Genomic DNA, 19249 nt, shown 5'->3' on the forward strand with positions numbered 1-19249 from the left:
TTTAAGATACAGCTGTGAAGTTATGGGTCACGCTGGGTTTGGTGATCATACCTCAAATCTGCAGCAGATATTAGCCAGGTCATGAGCTTTACTCATTTATAGCAGTGTGATACATTAAAATGCACAAAATGCTAAAACAGTCTGATGTGAATTCAAGGGTGTGAACAGTGATCACAATCATTCAACGTTTGTTTAGGTTTCCTGAAAGTAGCATGGCCCTTGGTGGCGGTTGGCCCATCTATGCATACGGTGACAAAAAGTGAGTAGAGTGCCGAGGCCGGCCTGATTAATTAATCAGAAACTACAGTGAATTATTAACAAGTCTTAGTATGTTGTGCTCGCATATTATGCAATATGCATGTTATATGCTTTTAATTATGACAAAGGAGACGTTGTGAAGGTCTTGCATGGGCATTCTTGAATTGCATGCGATGTTTTATTCATGATCCGGACCCGTAGTTTTGAGAGTGTTTAAACAAGGCATCAAGAGAGAAGCCTCTTCAGCCCCACTGTGGTCCAGTGTGGGCTGACTTTGTGGAACATTTTGACCTTGTTTTGTTGCCAGCATGTACCACTGCTGTCCTTTCTCTTAATTCAAGTGGACTGCAGGCTAAATCAGAGCCCAGGTTGATGTTCTTCTTTAATGTGATGACTAAGGGTAGCTCATTATGATAATTTTTTTTGTTTCACCTGAGTAGGTAGTGCTGAAAAACCTTCTTTTCCAGGAAATACCTGATAGACACCAAGTGCCAGATGCTTTCAAAGCACTGTGTTTAAATGTTGCTTCTAATAACTATGCGAATTGCTGGGAGAAAAAAACGGCATTGCCTGAGGCTTCTATCATATAAAGTCCTTAAATCTGCCCTTTCTCTCTTTAAAAGGGGGGAAAAAACCACAGCAGGAATTTATTTCATTGTAAACACAGTAATTCGAGATTCTCAAGCAGGATCGAAGTCTTGGTCAAAGGCATTGATTTTATCTCAGGGGGGTAAGAATGTTTGATACCGTAGGGTGTTGTTACTTTTCACTTCTAAATGAGTTTTTCTGTTGCCAGGCAACATTCCGTCGTTCCGACTATCTATTTAGAGTTTTTTTCCTTCCCTCCTCCAGACTTGAATACCGAAAAGCTGGCAGCAAATTTACAGAGTACTTGTGGAGACCCTGACGCATATGTGACTACTTTACACTTCTGTTCCATTGGCAGCCCCTGTCTCCTGCTTATCTGTCTCTCTGGGAGGTGACATTTAGCTGTGCTGTGTGTACATATGTGTGCTATATATTCAGCTTTTCCGTCTGTCATTACACGACCATTTCATAATCCCCGATCGGGGCAGATCGGCGTAGATGTCCAGTGAGAGGATGCAGAATGCAGAATTCCAATAACAAAAGATCCAGTAAACTGAATTGCAGGGCAACAACATCCACTTGATAAGACAGAGGGAAACAGACAGGGTAGGATTACAGATGACAAAGAAAAGCAGAGACGAACAATACACAGAAGGCTAATCAGGGGTGTATAATCCTGCAGGTGAAGTCAATGAGGCAGTAGAAGTAAATGCAAAACACAAGAGTGGAAGGCCTAGCAAAGCAAAGCAGCAGACGAATAACAACCACACTGGAACAAGGATCCATAGAACATGCATGAACGTAACAGAAGGTGGAACCACAGAAGGGACTCCACAAATGTAAAACATGAACTAGATCTACGAGTTGAGAAGAGCTAAAGGCTCAGCAATGAATGAAAATCAAAATAAACCATAAATAACACTAAGAATCAAATAAACAACAAGGATTACATCTAGGGAAAGTGACAGTTAAATGTTAGCTAGTGCTGCTATTATAATGTCATGTATCTAGATTGCACTTTAAGACCATGTTGTTGAGTCGTTATGGCTCAGTAGTGGGAATTTGCATTTGCATTGCATTTTCTGACACAACCCCAATTTCTCCTGCAACAAATGACTTTAGAGACTTATTAATGGACATTGCTTGAGTTAACTACCACAGCAGAGAAGAAACAAGGGTTTAATGTTGACCATGAAAAGGACAGAAACAGGGTCGTTACTGCACTTACACTTTAGCTAATCTAACTAAATGTTTTAAGATCGCTGATCACTCACTCTAAGTCTTTGTCAGTTCTTATATCAGCTACATCATCAGTGGCGGGAGCAGTCAGATGGGAAAAGTTTGCTTTGTAATATGTGGCTAACTACAGGAGTAAGAAGATGAGGGTTGTCCTGGTTTTGCCCTCAAAGAACCAGCTAACAGCCCAAACAGGAAATATATGGGCCAGCCGTAGTGTCACACTGACTTATACACAGTTGAAGTTTACAAGGCATCTCTGCTCTTTATCACAGAAATGATATATGAAGGTGTAGTTATTGTTTCACTTGGTTAACTTATTCATGTGAATTAGCATGGCATTAGTTTAGTGCTGTGGTGGAACGAGCCACAGATGTCGATGTGTCGGCGCTCTGCACTGAGCAGTTAATGAAGCTGTAATGTTTTGCAGTGTTTGTGTTGTAGCAGTTGTACTATAACTTGTGGGCTTTGAAGAATCTCATTTTGGGCGACATCAAAATGTAAAATCATTTTTAAAAATCAGATCTGTCTTTTGATTTCATGAATGCGAGTCCTTCGGACCATAGAAATGAAAATTGTTGCTGTCTCCCCTTTTATGTAAATAAGGAATTTAAAATGAAGGCAATGCCAAGATGCACGACTAGTCTTTTATTCTAGATGTACCAATCCAACGTGCTTCATAATATCTAGTGAACAGATGTTCTATAACATACAAAAATGCAAAATCTTAGTTTTGACTTTACTAAACAGTCGGTCTTGCTGCTTCTTCTTTTTTCCATCTTGATTGAACAGTCTGTGTGACACACAGTATAAAGCTTAGAACTGAGATGCTCATAAAACATCACCTTTATGTTTATATGTCCTTGTGATATCACACGAGTGTAGTAGTGTGGGGGAGCAAGTAAAGAGCAGTGTTATGATAGCAGGAGGTAAGAGGACAGATTTAAGAGGACAGCATCCGCCTTGTATCAGCATCAGTATGCCACAGTAGTTTCTGCTCTGCCCTCTTGTTCATCTCTGCAAACAAGACACAGCACCTGGCCTCTCTTTAAACTTCTGTTTTTCCACAAGAGGATGAGTCTGTCATGATGTCCATTAGTGTTATTACTGCTCTGACATCTGTGAAAGCAGGCAGGGTGTCCCTTGTTGTGTCGACATAGCATGAAACCCGTGCTGGCATGCACAGCCTAATCTGACACATCAGATTTACCCGCTCTTACCCCCGTCTGCTTTACCCAGCATGCAGCTGAGTTTAGTTATCCACTCCCACTCTGCTGAACTTACATACTTATCCTCTATTTGGGGCTACAATGAACTTTTTTTTAAAGTTCTCTCTAGCTGTTGCCCTGCATATCATCTACCTAACTTTTGTAGGTTCAGACAGGAAAAATTTGAAAATGCTGCACCGAACGCAGCTCATATCCTCCCACAGAGGATGTTTCTTGTCACCACATTTACAGTGTTTATTGCAGTGATTTATACAGTTACTAACTCAGCACAGAGAAAAGTGCTGATGATTTTCTTTAAATTGTTTTAAGCCGAGCAGTGCTAGACCTAAAGAGGTCCTTTAGTATTTGCTGCCTGTATGAAATATGCAATAATAGTGTACTATTCAAAGTTCAGCTTAGCTTGGTTATTATTACTGTTGCCATTCTGCTGTGACTCAAGGCTAAAAAGACTACTGGTAGAAATGTAGAGATTTTAGTAATGATTAATGATTGAAATAATAATAACTAGTTGTTGTTATCCAACCTTTAACATCTTCATTCTAAACATATTTTACCACAGGACTGTCAAACACGAGGCCCAAGGGCCAGAATCATCCTGGCAAACACCGTAATTTGGTCCACTTCATGGCTTTGAAGGACTTTATAGTTCCTACTGTATTTTTTAATTGTAAATTTTTTTATTGTATTGTAATTTTTTGCAACTTTTGATCCCTCATGGTCAATCATACAACACCAAGCCAACAACGAAATAGATAAACAATCAAATGACAGGAAAGTTTCTGTTCCTGTTTTTGTTTTTTGTTTTTTCTATGGGACTACAGGAAAAAAAGGACATTTTCTGTGACATAGCAAAAACGCTGCCAGAACTTTTCCTGTAATTTTACTCATTTATTATTTCTGAGAAATTAAGCCCAAGGAGTTGCTGATCAATTTCTTTCTGTGCTACAACAGGATTTCTTTGTGAGTAGAAAAATCTGAGGGATTAAATATGTAGGTGAACTTCTTTATTCAAATAAAGTACATGAAGGATAGGATAAAAGAATAATCTAAAAATAATTAAAGTACATTTTAAAGGTTTGAGAGTGCCTCTCATGTTCAAACACAAAATCCAAACTGAGTTTGTTCAGTTTTTCAGTGTTAAATCATATAATATATTCTCATATTTAATAGGAAGAATTCAAATTAATGTATGATAACATTTTGGCAAAACCGGTGAGGATTCAGTGTTTTAGCTTCCACGTCCTGTGCTACTTGATGTAATCGGAGCACTGCCGTGCGTCGCGTGTAAGATCCGACTGAAAGTGTGTATTGTGGGTTAAACTGATTTAATTTGACTTTGGGATGGGAAAATAAATGAATTCTTTTCCTTTTACTATCCATCTAAATTAATCAATTTTGAAATGTAGGACTTGCAACTCAAATGTGAGATTTTAGGCGGGTTCATTTTTAGTTGGGAACAGCACATGAATACTTACCTACGAGTCTTTCTCTCACCGTCTCCCACTTTTCTGTCTGCTCTGCGCTGTCCTATCAGCATCAGTGCCACTGTTTAACAAACTAGAAGTGATATAGTTGTCAGTGAGGTGTGGATTTGTTCCCGTGAAAGGAACAAATCTTGAGTCACAATTTGTCTGTAAGGCATCGTGTCGCAGGTATACAGACGGTTTCCTATCTTAAAAAACTGCTGGAAGACTCCTGGTGTTTGCTTTGTCTTTATTTATAAGCATTTGCCATAGTTATTTCTTAAGCATTGATAGGAATGAAGTGTGAATGTGGCTGCTCCTTGGAAAATGAGTTTTGAGAAAACTCACCAAGCATTCCAGATGTTTTTAAAAAAGAAAGACCGTATCACTCCTGTGCTCTCACTTTAATTGTGAGTTGTTCTTTGGATGTGTTATCACATGCTGTATCTTCTTAAAATAAAGCGTTGTTTTCCCATGGTTGCATATTCAGCCTTGGTATTCATTCTTCTTGTTCAAAAGAACCACATGTGCATTTCAAGCCATAACAATTAAATCACATGCGTTTTGGGATTTGAGATCAAAAGAGAAGCAGTAGTTGGGGAAAAAAAAAGGGAAATATTGGCCTCCTTCAATGGCTGTTTGTTCCAGTCCCAAAACACCAGAGAGTAACACGGAGCATTGCCCAGGCTTTGTTCTGAGCCTTGCTGGATGCCGATTAGCCATGCTCACATTGGCCATGTGGCTCTGTGCCTCTGCCTTCAGAGTCGCACAGTGGAAGCGGGTCTGAATGCTCAGAACACTGCGCTTTATCAACATCAGAAATGAAACGACAAAATCAACACAAATAATAAATGTGGTAATCCTAAAAAATGCTTTTTATTTTTTGGATTATGCAATATCTCTTGTCAGAGCAGATTGGAAAGGATTGGACAGCCTGGCCGCTGGCAGAGAGTCAGCAGGGTGCTTTTGGTTTGTATGGATGCTAGAAAAACTGAAAGCCATTCATCACAGAGGATACCTGCAAAGGATCTGAATCTGGCACGTCAGTTACATGTCTTTAAGTCACAATTTGCAACTCCTTACCTTTCCACGGTCCCGGTCAGCTTGTCACAACATGATCTATGTCATTTTACACATGTGCAAAAATGTACATACTTCCTGTCACCAATACAGTTAAGAAAGAAAAATGTAAATGTGTAAATGTATACAGTATTTGCAATTGTTTCTACAAAAAGGTCCTCTTTGACCTTTCCAAATGTTGACGTTGATTTCTTCTAATGGCGTACACGCGCTTTTTTTCCTTTATTTATTTTTTAAATTACTTTACGCCTCAGTTTTCACGAGCCTAAAGACCAATCACTGGCCACGAGCAACCACTGGATAGCAAGTGATTGCTGCGAGTCACTAGATGAAATTGGTCACGAAGAGGAGTTTCTGTGGTTGTTAGCAGGTTTCCACAGTCACATGTAGTTTTCATGTCAGATGCCAGCTAGTCTTCAAGCACTTGCTAACTATTAGCTGAACAGCAGTAAACCTAACATTGAAAACGTCCACCTTCATTGGCACTTGGCTAAATCCTCCAATAAAATTTGCTGTATTTGCAGTGGGATTGTGCTATACTGATAATAGCAGTTAAAGTGAACCCAAATCAGCAGGTCAGAAGTCCAAAAGAAAATGAATTCTAAGGCAGAGTCATGTGTGGTTTCGGTGCTATGAGGAAATATTATCCTGTCACACGCAGTCCATGATGTATGTATTCAGGTGCAGCTTTAACCTCAGTGTCTATTTCAGACTAACTCTTCTTCATCTGTCTCAGGATGCCAAGTTTGTGGAGGAAAGAAGGAAGCAGCTGCAGGGCTACCTTCGCACGGTGATGAACAAACTGATCCAGACGCTGCCAGAGTTCACAGCCAGCCCCACCAAAGAGACGCTGCTGTTGCTGCTGCCTTTCTGTCAGTAAGTGGTCACACATAAGCTCCTGAAAAACAGAATATTAGCTTAAATATATGACATGCAGTTGTGTGCGTAGGTGCAACAGATTCAGGTAACAGCTTCTAGCACATGTTCAGATCGTGTCTGTTAAAGGTTGGCGTCGTCTTATAGAAACTTCCGAGAGAAATCTTGCCAGAAATTTCTAAGAAACTCTCAACTAATTTGAGTGGGAGTAATGTAAATAATTTTCTAGTTTCCTTTATATAACATCTATCATCAAATGCAGGTGTTAGCTTTTTGTCTACAGGAAGCTCAAATATAGTCCCCATGGTTACCTATTTAAAGGTTTTGTTTAACCACTGTTTGCATGCACAACATCTAAAAAGAAAAAAATAACAGCTTCCTGGCATTTGTCTCTGTTTATTATATCATTGTAATATACAACATTTTGTAGGAAGCGTTAACTGTCACTAGTGTTGTGTGAAGAGTTTGCACAGGATACAAGCGAGCAGACAGAATCCTGGAAGTCTCTGGAAAACAAACTTTCCCTGACTTTAACACTCATATTCACACATGGAAAATACACAGTATGTTCTCCCTCTTTCTCTCTCTCTCACACTCACACACACACACTCTCAGACTAGCAAGTGTGAAAATGTATGATGCCTCAGATGCCCACCTACCGCCCAGGCTACATTTCAAAATGAGATGTTCCAGTCGTTTCCTGTCAATATTCACATCAGTTTCCACTTACTGCGATCAGCCAGCATGTCTGACCTGTCGCGCCATCCGAGTGGAATGCTGTTTCTTCTCCCGAGACATCGGCGTCATCTTTCAAAATGAAACGACTACATTTTTTCCAGCGTGGATGATATTGTTTTCACCTCAGGAGTGAGTCTGTGTGTGTCTGTGTGTGTGGTATAACTCTGCAGTCTTTCTGCAGTCCTTCCTTGTCATTTGGTGTCTGATGTACATCTCAGTGTGTACCCATTTAAAGCATGTCCTTGAGATTTTATATTTTCTGTGTGTGGTTTTTAGACAACAAAGTATTAGAGCAGAAAGGGAAAACAAACGTGCTGACAAGCTCATTTGTGCTGGTTTTCAATTAAAACTACAAGTAAAAAAACTCTGGTTTGTAGTGTAACCGTAGTGACACCATCGCACAACTAAGCTTTGTAGTCGGTGTGCAAGCAGACGTGTAGCATGTAGCAGAGAGCCTCTAAATATGTCAGTTGCTGAATAGCTGTTGTCTTCTTGTTGTAATTTGTAGTGACGCTGAAGTCTTTACACACGACTCAGTGAAATCGTAGATGACACTTCATCAACTCAGATCAGCATACTGTGGGTTTGTAAGGGGCCGTGCATCTCAACAGCCCTTGATAATGTTGCCTTTGGTGTTTTCATGATGTCTAACCTCTGTGGTGAGGAATGAGCACCTGAATAATGTGGTCATGAACCTGTTGATGGAGGAAGAGGGAGGGGTTGGAGGTGGAGGAGGCGCAAGGTTGAGTAGCGCTCGGCCTTTAAAGAAACCATGCATCACTCTATTATCTGACCACAGTGTCAGAGAGAAACATTAACATAAACTGTGACCTTCACCTCAAAAGTAGCTCTCGATTGTTTACTTCACAGTTTCAGATACTCAGTGCATTTGTGCACATGAGTTTTTCAGCTCACTTTGTTAATAGCTGTTTCCCCGCCCCCTCTGTTAACTGTGCACAGCCAATATTTGTCTGGGGTTACAAGATGCCAGCAGGTATGGTTGCTGATTTGGCAGATACAATGGCAAACACTAAGACTGAAGATCCACAAATGCAAGATAACAAATCTTGCAGTGCATTGAAAAAAGACACAAAATTCAGTGGCTCAAAGATCGCTATGAGAGAGATGCATCAATCAAAGCCAGAATTGATATGACAGCTTTTCGCTGCTGAAGCAGTGACGTCAACACCTGAAAATTCGTGGTTGTTTGTCACAAACTTCAAAAATAAGTTTACCATCGCTGAGTCATTAAACAGCTATAACACTACTATTCCTCCTGTGGTTTGTCCGAAGTGTCGGAGAGCTGGAAGTGTTCCCGTTACTTAGCATTATTTTGACATAAGCACTGACGCTTATCTATTTGATCACAGCAGTCTGTTACAGGATGAGATTCTAAAGTGACAGTGGACGGTGTCTTTATTTCCAGAGGCTCAAACGTCTCTAATGCGAAACAAAGAGTACAAAGAGTTTGTGTAACTAAATCCTATCTGATGTCAGTATGCTGTATCTTCTGTGATCTTCAGTGTTTTTTTGTTTGTTTTTTTCACTGCACAACACACTTAAATTAACATGCAGTGTTCCTCGAGTGGTTACATGAGGCAGGCTCTAAAAGTAAACGCTTTGTGCTTTTTGATATTACTTGAAACTTTGTTTATGAGGAGTTGAAGTGTAGGAAGAAATTGGGGAAAAAAAGGAAAAGTGAGTCCGTTTCCAGAGATTCCCATGTTAAAATGCATAAATCTAACCCATTAAAAAGATTGTCTTCACTAAATAAAACCAGAAAATGGGTTTAGTTTCTAACTCACCCATTTAGGATTTAGTTGATGCTTAAAGTGAGTCCAGTGGCCACTTTGATTGACTAGCTGTAGCTGATAGGTCTAAACCAGCGTTTCCCAACCTAAGGGAGCCGCGGTACATTTTTCACATTAGAAAAATCACACGGCACACCACCAAACAAAAATATCACAAAAAGCACATTGATCATTTTTCCCTGTGCACCAGGTATAGCAGAATTAGCTCGGTTTGTCTCCAGGACACAGGTCAGATTTTTTCTTTTTAAATATTTAGCTATCGCTATTATGCCCTGCCTCTTCTTTTGTTTTACTGGCAGTTGGCAACTCACTTAATTAGAGCAGGTAGCTGTACTGCCTTCTAGTGGAAGAGAATGTAATTGTTCTGCCCATTACTCAGCCAATCGCTGAGAGTACCAATCAGGTGGAACCAGATAATCTTCCACGGCACACCTGATCATTTCTCACGGCACACCTATATGTCGCTGCACAGTGGTTGGGAAACACTGCTCTAAGCTAAGCTAATTCAAGTGACTTCTTTAGCTTTTTTGGAGCATTTTAACAGAATTTTCTAGCATCAGTTGATAACTTGGCATTTAGGCACCTTATTCAAGTTTGGAGACTTCTGGCTCCAATGAACCAACATGGTGGTAGCAAAAATGCTAAAGTTAAGGTTTAGAAAAGCAAACAGAAGATGCTTTATAAACAGTTTAGTCTATTTTTCAAGTGCACAATTTTATGGGAGTTTTTACTGATTGATTTGGTTTTTAAGATCATTTTTCAAATGAAAACTTACTTCAGAAGAGCCAATAAATGTCCTGTACGTTTGCTTAATTGATAGCAGGATTATAAAGTTGCTAGCGTGGATGTACCCTTGTTTTATTAACAATGACCAGCTTCACTGTGATAGACACCTAGTTCAGCAGTCAGAAGGTCCTTCATTGTTGATGATGAGGCGAACATGGGCAGACCTAGCTGTGATTTTTTTTTTTTTTCTTGTGTGTGTGTGTGTGTGTGTGTGAATCATTGATTGTAGTGTAAAATGCTTTGTGACTTGAAAAGCACCATAGAAAAGCAGTTCATTTACCATTTCAGTTACAGCAGTGTGTTTTTTGTTGTTGTGTTTTTTTAAGAAATAAGGCACACACTTTGTTTGGTGGCCAACACTTATCTGGCCGCAGATCTTCGTCTCTCTCCACACTCTCTCCGGTCTTGCATGCTGCAATTTTCCTCACTTGTCTGGAACAGTGACGAGGTAACACCTCTTCCTAGATTCGCCACCACTTAGTATGCAGCTCAACCTCACCACTTTTGCAGTTTACTCAGAACACGGTACTCAATCTGGGCTCTCGCCTTACTGACCTGCTGCATCAGGGGGAAAAAAGAGTTTTGTAGACCTTTATCTCACTGCTGAGGAGTTTCAGGCAGTTTGACCTCAGAATAAGTATACAACCTTTTACTGCGGTGGTGCATTGTTTGCGTGTGTATGGCCGAGAATTGATAATTATTCAAACTGTACTGTTTATTATAACCTACCTTTGGGTTAGGCAGTCATTTAGTTGCGTGCTTGTATTTGTGCTCCTGTTTACTCTAATTAGATTTCTCTTCATTCAAGTTTTTAATATTCCAACAGTGCCTGGGAAAGTTATTATCCTGCACAAATCAATATCGTGTCCAAATGGAGGACAAACACATGCTGAGAGGCAGGAAAAAAAATCTATAGGCCTAATTAATTTGACACATTTTGCTATTTTACACAGTTTGCTATGAATAAATGAGGTGGCTTGCAGTTTCAACTCTGCATGCTGCACTCAATTTAGTATGATTTTTGCTGATAAAACTCCCCATCATATCAGTTTTTTCCCCAATCGTTGTCAAATTCAAATAGTGTGACTGTGTTTGATTGAGTCTGCCTGGTGCAGTGGAGGTCTGGGAATAAGTGGTACTTGAGCCACTGCTAAATGTACGTTATGCCAGAGGGGGGAAAAAATATTCACCATATATTAATTGATCTGAGGCAGTTCGCTGTAGCCCAAAGCTCTCTGATCTTGATGATTATGACACAGACACTTGTGAGCCATGCATTTATATACTGCATTTTTGAATGCAAACGTATGCTTGCAGGGCTGTGCTGTGACTGTTCCTTCTATGTATACATCTGTTTTAACATGACAGAGTTTTTGGGATCCGCCACCATGAAGCTTTTTTGCCCCTGCTGCCTTCCACCCATTCACCATGCCACAAGTGTGTTTATTTTTAGCCCGTATTGTTCGAGTGGAAATGAAAGTCCCTGACATTGAATAGCTCAGATGTCCCCGCTAATCTTAATCATACCTCCAGCAGCTGTGGCGCATCATTAATTTGGGCCAATTGGACATCAAGAAGGAGATGCTCTCTTCCTTATTGCTACTTGAACAGTTGAACCCACTGCTTCTATTACAGAGTCACTGCCACAGAGTGTATGAGAAAGATGGCGCATTCAGGTAACAAAGGTGAAACCAAGTGCAGCAGGATACTGCAAAAAAGACATCAGTAAACACTCTTCTGATATGAGTTCAAGCCCTAAAGTTAGTGTCATGTGGTATTTAATCAAAAATATTGTATAAATAGTGGTCCCATTTAGGCCAAAACTGACAATAAACAAGGGTCTACTTTAGGTTGAGGCCACTTTGCAATTGACCAAGTATATATGAGCATACAGTGTCCCTGATTTCTCAGTCTGATCCACCTTTTGCTTGTTGTGAAGCAGCCGAGATGCTGAATTTTAGCTTCTAAAGGTGTCAAAAAAATATGGCTGACTTTTTTTGACTGTGTCCATTTTTTATTTACACTTAATGGTCACAGTTTTGTCACCAGCAGCAGTGAGAGGTGACTGGCTTATATGCTGTATTTGAGAAATAATGATTAATTTGCTGCAGTCGCTGCTGGTTGTTTCTGAAAGGAATCAAATCTGAGCAGGAGAACACAGCTGCACAGAGAAAGCATTCGACTCGATGTGTTCGGTCTCCTGCCTTTGATTTCCTTTGTTAGACAAGTGGCTCTCGTTCAATGTCATCAGGTTGAAATTAAAAAAGGGTAAAACTAACAGTGATTATACAATCATTGCAAAAGCTCAAGCCATGGATTTCTTTACATACTGCAACATTTTTCACACTGTAGCAGAAGTTTATATAAATTTATATTATAAAAGTTTATGTAATCCAGTTTAAAGGATTTTGTCTTGTTTTAGGATTTGATTAGGAATCCAAGCAAATATGTAAGCCAAGAAAAAGAGGCTTTTAGAACTCGATCTCACGTTTCTTATAATTACACAACTAATGACAGGACTCTGTGGCTTTACAACACAAAAGCTGGCTTCCTGTTAAAAGGGAGTTTGTTCTTCCCACTGTCGCCAAGTGTTTGCTTATGGGGGGCGGGGCTAGTTGTTGGGGTTTTCTTGCTATTATTTCACTGTCTTTACCTTACAATACAAAATGCCTTGAGGCGACTGATGTGATTTGGCGCAATATAAATAAAATTGCATTGAATTGGAAAAACAATTCTTTAATTTTATTCCCATGTGACTATCATGTGTATAGTCCATGTAGTGGTACTTACAGGTATTCCTGAATGAATCAGTTAGTCACAGAAAAAAACCACACTAATTAGAAATGAGAAGTCTGTTCTTGTCACCCTCTGTCTAAAAGCAATGACCTCATGTTTCATAAATTGCTCCAAATTTTGAATAATGAATCCTTTGTAAACTGCAAATGAGCCATCCAAGAGAGAATCTTGGCAGATGTAGTAATAGTAACTAAAGGGAAACAAACAGTCAATTAGAGAAGCAAAATGGAAATGTATCTATTAGCTGGTTTTCAAAGGGGAGAGGTTCTGTGGCAGAAGGGAAATGATGCATTTATTCCACCAGACGCAGCATCAGTGGTGTGTTTGAATAATAAACTTGGTAATAAACTTCAGCAGATGTTCGTTTAAACTCCACGTGTCTTTCTTCTCCTTCCTGCTGTTCTCTCTTATCTAGAGACACACCCCAAGCCAACGATGGCGGAGCCAAGACGCCACGGTCGAAAACTTCGTCACGTTTTCCCAGACTGGGCCGCAGGAACACCCAGGAAGCCAGACCTGAACCTCAGAGTGGTGACCTTTAACCCGAGGGCCTTCGAACTCAGATCTGGGGACGATGTTGCAGTGCCTCTGGACTGTGAACCACAGGCTCAAATGTGTGAAAGGACATTTGGAGCATCTGAAGGACACTAAAGGCGTTACAGATAAAACGCCTGGGTCACCTAAACCTTCACTGCAGGCAATTCCAGGAGAATATCAAAAGATTTCTTTGTGTTGCCTGGCTAAGTAAGGGATGAATTGCTCCCCTGAAACTGCCTATTGATGGACCCAATCAAATAGTGTCTTTTACCTCACTGAGAGACTGAAAGACTCTCTGCCAAGACTCTTTGTAAGACTCTATAAGCTGCACATGGACTAGCTTGGAATCCTCTCTATTTTCTCAAACACACTGGGATGATGGGGACATGTTGTTTTTCTTAAGTTTTGTAGTGAAAGTATTTCATGGTCACAGTGCCTACAGTATTTGTAGCTGCATTCCTGCTCTGGGTTGGTAGGGAACGGGTTTGCATGTGAAGGAGGTCAAAGGGGGGGATTAAAGTCTTTGGTTGGAAATGATTTTTTTTCTCTGCTTATGTCTCAGCATTTTAGTGCCATTACATTTATGGACAACACTGATTCACCATCAGTGGCGTGGACCACCAGGCAACGGGCATTCCTTCTTCCTGCTTCTGATATATTATATGACTTTTATAGAAAATCTGTGATATGTGTAACATAACTTAATGTTACCATGGGTGCAGTAATTATCAAAAGAAGTTAGAAATCCAATTTAATAATCACGGTAAAGGATTTGGTTTAAACACCACTGGTAAACTAAAATATCTAAGAGACTGTGAAAAAGTCTGGGGAGTCAGTTTTTCTTAAAAATGAAAAAAAAAAAGTCTTTCCTTTTTCCTTTCCTTCATAGTTTTTGAATAGCCCCTTGCTAAATGAATGAATTGCTGTAAATGAGTGTAAATTCGTATGTCCTCTCAAAAATACATGATCACATAACCAGTGATCTTAGTTTGATGCACGGTTATAAGGTTTGGGATAACCACGATTGTGACTTAGAATAAAAGCAGCCACATTTTATGAGTAAATGCAAACATAATATTGACATAAATATTGGCCCACACCTCTTTATTTTCGAATTCAGGGGTTTTCAGTCCCATTGCCACAGGTCTATAAAATCAAGAACCTAGCAGTGTGCTCCACCTTTGCAAATTTTACAAACGCAACCAACTGTGAGAGGTATCACTTAGAAGAGGAAGCATTAGGAGAACGGCAACTCGAGCCACAAAGTTGCAGACTATGTGTAGTAACAAAGCAGTGTTGCCGAGTGCTGAGGCACACAGTGCATAAAAGTGACTCAATATCTGCAGGTGTTAACATCAGCTTAGAAACTGTGCACCAGGAGCTTCATGGCATCGGTTCCCATGATAGAGCAGCTCCTATAGATGTAATGAGATGGGCCAGTACATTTGTCCTTGTGTAATATCAATTCGTGTCGTACATATTTTAAGATTAGAAAATGGTAAAATAACAAAATACCACTAAAATTTACCAAATAACTCTTTTACCGAAAAAGTTGACTTTTCTGTAAAATGCTAATAAACAGAACGCGATCATCTGCAAATGATTTCATGATATTGAAAATGGTACACAGGAAGCACTGAGGCACATCTTGCACATTTATAAAGCACCATTAATGCTGACCCATTATTTCTCCAAGACAATGCATTTTGTCACAACAGCACGGCTGTTAATCTGACCAACCTGCAGTGCAGACCTATTACTAAACTAAAACAAAAGATATGACAAAGGAGGCTCTAAACTGTGAAACATTAGAAATCTTATTTTTTTAAAAAGTAAGATTAATAAAATATTTCACTTTTAGAACTACAGCAGCTGGTGTCCTCAGTTCTAAAATGATGCAAGTTAGTGGAAAACATTGTGTCTTTGGGACAAGAGACATCATATTTAAAACAGACACGTTTTCAAAAATATCTAGAAAAATGACCAGTTATAACATTGGATATGTTGTCCTTGCATCCATTTTCAAATAAATATGGGTCTTTAAATTATTTGCATATCATTGCACTCTGTTTTTAATTATATTTTAAACTGGTTTGTTTTTGGGAGGGGGGAAACACGATTGTGAAATAGCTGTGTTTTGGAGGTTTACCCTCCTATTCATTACATAAATATGGGTGATTATCAAAGGTCGACTGACTGAACTGCAATTCAATATTTAATGATTGTTTTGCTAATGTGTCTTAGCAAGATTTTCATGCGGTGTTATGTTGCAAATGAATGTTTTAAAAATGACTAAACACTTGAAGAAAAGCTGCTTGTTAGAGTGCAAGCAAAGTGCTGCCAAGCATCAAGTGTGGTGTAAAGCAGGAGCTCATGCATATGCATAGATTACGCAAGAGTAGTCGGACTACGTTCAAATGAGTGATTGTGTTAGAAGGGCTTTGGGAAACTTGTATCAAAGGGGGCGGCTCACAAAAGTGGTGAACACTCCTGACTATTGTTGATGGGAGGTTAACAGAATAAGCCTCGTGTGTTTTTAATTAAGTTGATATTCTAAAACACACAAAAAACGACCCTCACTAGTATCGAGCCGCTGCTAAACACTCCAGTCGTGGCAGGAAACTGTCACACGACTTTCATCAATACATACAGGTTTTTAATCCCTGAGATAGTTATTATCATTCCTTTTATATGACTGTGATACAATAAAACACTGCAGGTGCAGAACTGCCTTATAGAAAATAAGCCCACAGATCATGATTGTGTGTAATCTGTACTGCTAGCAAACATGTCGTGTGTTCATTGTAGTAATAAAAAAGCAGCTGTTCATTCATCAGTTTTACAGTGAAGGTGGGAATCATTTAACTTTTCAGCACAAATATTCATACGATATATGTGGTAGTGTCCTGTACAGCAACTGTATGCAGCATCAATCAGAAAGCCGCCATCACTGAGCTTTAGACTGGATGGTGTCCACATTAATCAAACAGCTCACACAGCTGCAGTTGAAGTTTAGGGTGCATTTAGCTGTTAGTGGCTAATATAACCTAAAAGACAGAAACAAGGAGCTAATTTATCAGATTTGTGCAGCTCCCGCTAATAACAAAAAGCTTTTGTGATTTAAGACTTAAGAAACCCTTAAAGCAGCTGATTGATACGCTTTGGGGTTTTTATAGCACTATGAAGCATCCATATACACGCTGTTTCTATTTTGACCAAGGCTCCCGATCTCCTGTTGATGTAAACAATGCAGTATATTTAAAACATAAAAAAAAGCTTTGCAATTCTTTTATTTTGGAGAAAAAGCACTCAATACTCCACAGGGCTTATTTTAAAACTGAAACTCTGTGACCACTGCTGCACATCACACACTTCTTTACGTATTTCAGGTAGTCTTAAAATGCTCAGTGGTGGAGCTTCCCTTCTTTTTGGGTAGAGTTTTCAGTACATCAGTATTCTTTCAAATGAGTCCATCTCCTTCCCCCGTAATTGCTTGCTGCACCTTGAGGCTGGTAACAAGAGTGATGACAAGCAAAGAAAGTGAAATTGGCTTATTGAGTTGCAGCCAAACTGTTCTCTTTGTAGTATGCCTCGTTTGTTCTTATGTACTTTTCTGTCCTTGCCTTTTGTCGGCGGCCTGGCCTTATCCATCACTGTCACAGCAAAGAGGGACTGAACAATAAAGAGTATCGCATCTACGCTACCAACACTTCTGTGTCACTTACTGTCATTGTTAACATTGTCGCTCGCGTTCACGGATGAAAGCAAATCGGCCACTACATTTGTTGCATAATAAGCTCAGAATGCGAAGTCATGTCAGAGTGCATTTATGCACGCATGCAGATGGTGTGTGCGTGCAATTTAAATACAGATTAGGTGTGTAGTAAAGCGTAGATGTGTTTATATCGCGAGATGAACTCATCAGTCCTCCCATCACATTCTCTCTGTGAACCGTATGCATACATGGATGGATGCTGTGGATTTGATTTTCGCTGCATCTGTTTTCCTCTTGGTTTAATGAATACTTAACCTTCACTGCCTCACTAAGCATTCTCTGAGCTTTTGGGAAACACAGTTCCCCGTTTCTGGGTTTGCTTTGCTCAATTGGAATAGAGGGAAAATTTAAAAAAAAGAACAGCAAGGGTGTACAAAATGCTTGTCGTCCATTGACCGGAAAATTGGTTACAAGCCCGTTTAGGATGTGGATGGCTGCTTAAACACTCATTTGGCTGCATGTAAGTCAAGAACACCGAGCGTTGAGCACGAGACATGTTCTCTAACATTTCTATTGTTTTAATGGAATAAAATTGCCGGGCTTGGCTTTGGCTTTTATGAGATTAAAAAAACCTAAGTGGTGCAAACCTGAACGATTGGGATGTTCCTGTGTTTTACATATACACTATATTACCAAATGTATTCACTTTCACAGCTACATGTGAAAATCAAGCACCTAGGCTTGCAAACACCTTTAACAAACACTTGTGAAAGAATGGATCGCTCTTAGAAGCTCAATGAATTCCAGCATGGTACCAGGATGCCATTCGAGTCATGCCATACCAAGACAATTTAATGCTCCAAACTTTGTGGGAACAGTTTGGGGATGGCCCCTTTCTGTTCAAACATGACTGTGCACCGTGCACGAAGCAAGGTCCATAAAGACACGGATGAGCAAGTCCTGTGCGGGAGAACTTGACTGGCCTGCACAGTCTTCACCTTAACCAGACTGAACCCCTTTGGGATGTTAGGATCAGGCAGAAAAAAGAAGCTAGAAAGTATGTGGTACTAAAAGGAAACAGCTGGAGAAAAATTGTGCAACGAATTAGTTCAACTGTCATATTAGTCAGTTATATGGTTGGGTATAAAAAGAGCATCTTAGACACGCAGATTGTCTCAGACTTTGAATATCTCATCATCTATAGTACACGAAATAATCAAAAGAGTCAGAGAATCCAAAGCAAGGCTGAAAATCAGTATTGGACGCCTGTGATCTTTGGGGCCTCAGGCAGCACTGCCTTAAAATCAGGCATGATTCACTGCATGGGCTCAGAAACGGTTTCAGAAATCAGTCTGTGAACACAGCTCGCCACAAACGTAGGTTAAAGCTCTGTCATGCAATGAAAATGCCACATATGTATAAACACTGCCAACTTCTCCATCTCCTTCTTTTTAAATTAGATTTGGTTCAAAGTAAAAATCTGTGACGTGATCGGACAAAAAAAACAGGAGACATGTCATTCGGCTTGTTATAAGCGCGTAAAACAAAAGCCTGCATCTCTGATGAGATGCATCATTATCTGTGGAATTGGCAGTCTGCACATCTTGAAAGGTACAATCAGTGCTGGAAGGTATGTACATGTTTTAGGATGACACATGTTCCCATCCAGATGACATCTTTTTCAGTGTATCAGTGCGGCTTCATAGTCAAAGACTCCAAACTTGCCTGCAGTGCAGACCTTTTACTGGTTGAAAACATCTGTTACATCATGAAATGAGAGAATGGCACGACATTGTTCTCCCAAAAGTCTTTTTGGGAGATATTTAGTATGTTTATTTGCAAATTTAGCATTTTTCCTGGGTTTTTTTTTTTTTAATTTCATAAAGAAATGTACCATGTTTCACCTTTTCATCCCCCGTCCACTTTTTCTTTGCCTCTCCAGCCTTTCCTTGAAGACACAGAGATCCTCGTGGGATCATTTTACGGGACAGCGTGTAATTACACAGCTATTACATTTGTGAGAAGAATCAAGGAGACAGAGACCCTGCTTTGAACAAGATCACTGTATAAGCAGAACTGCTCTCTTTACAAGACACACGTGGCATCGGATTGCATGTTACTTATAACGACATGGAA

At 39.8% G+C, this 19249-nt stretch overlaps 1 protein-coding gene across 1 annotated transcript in view; it reads left to right on the top strand.

Annotated features, from left to right (window-relative positions):
• The window catches only part of snx29 (sorting nexin 29), a 143548-nt gene extending 126441 nt beyond the window's left edge, over positions 1–17107 (top strand). Inside the window, exons 20-21 of the mRNA XM_085465703.1 lie at positions 6591–6730; positions 13277–17107. Coding sequence (XP_085321829.1) covers positions 6591–6730; positions 13277–13403 — 267 coding nt within the window. The 3' untranslated portion in view covers positions 13404–17107. The remainder of the gene's footprint in view (positions 1–6590; positions 6731–13276) is intronic.
• The last annotated feature ends 2142 nt before the right edge of the window (positions 17108–19249 follow it).

The sequence above is a fragment of the Copadichromis virginalis genome, linkage group LG8 (assembly GCF_057382275.1).
Source record: "Copadichromis virginalis isolate Kocher_CV1m ecotype Utaka linkage group LG8, C_Virginalis_male_GT1.1, whole genome shotgun sequence".
Lineage (NCBI taxonomy): Eukaryota > Metazoa > Chordata > Actinopteri > Cichliformes > Cichlidae > Copadichromis > Copadichromis virginalis.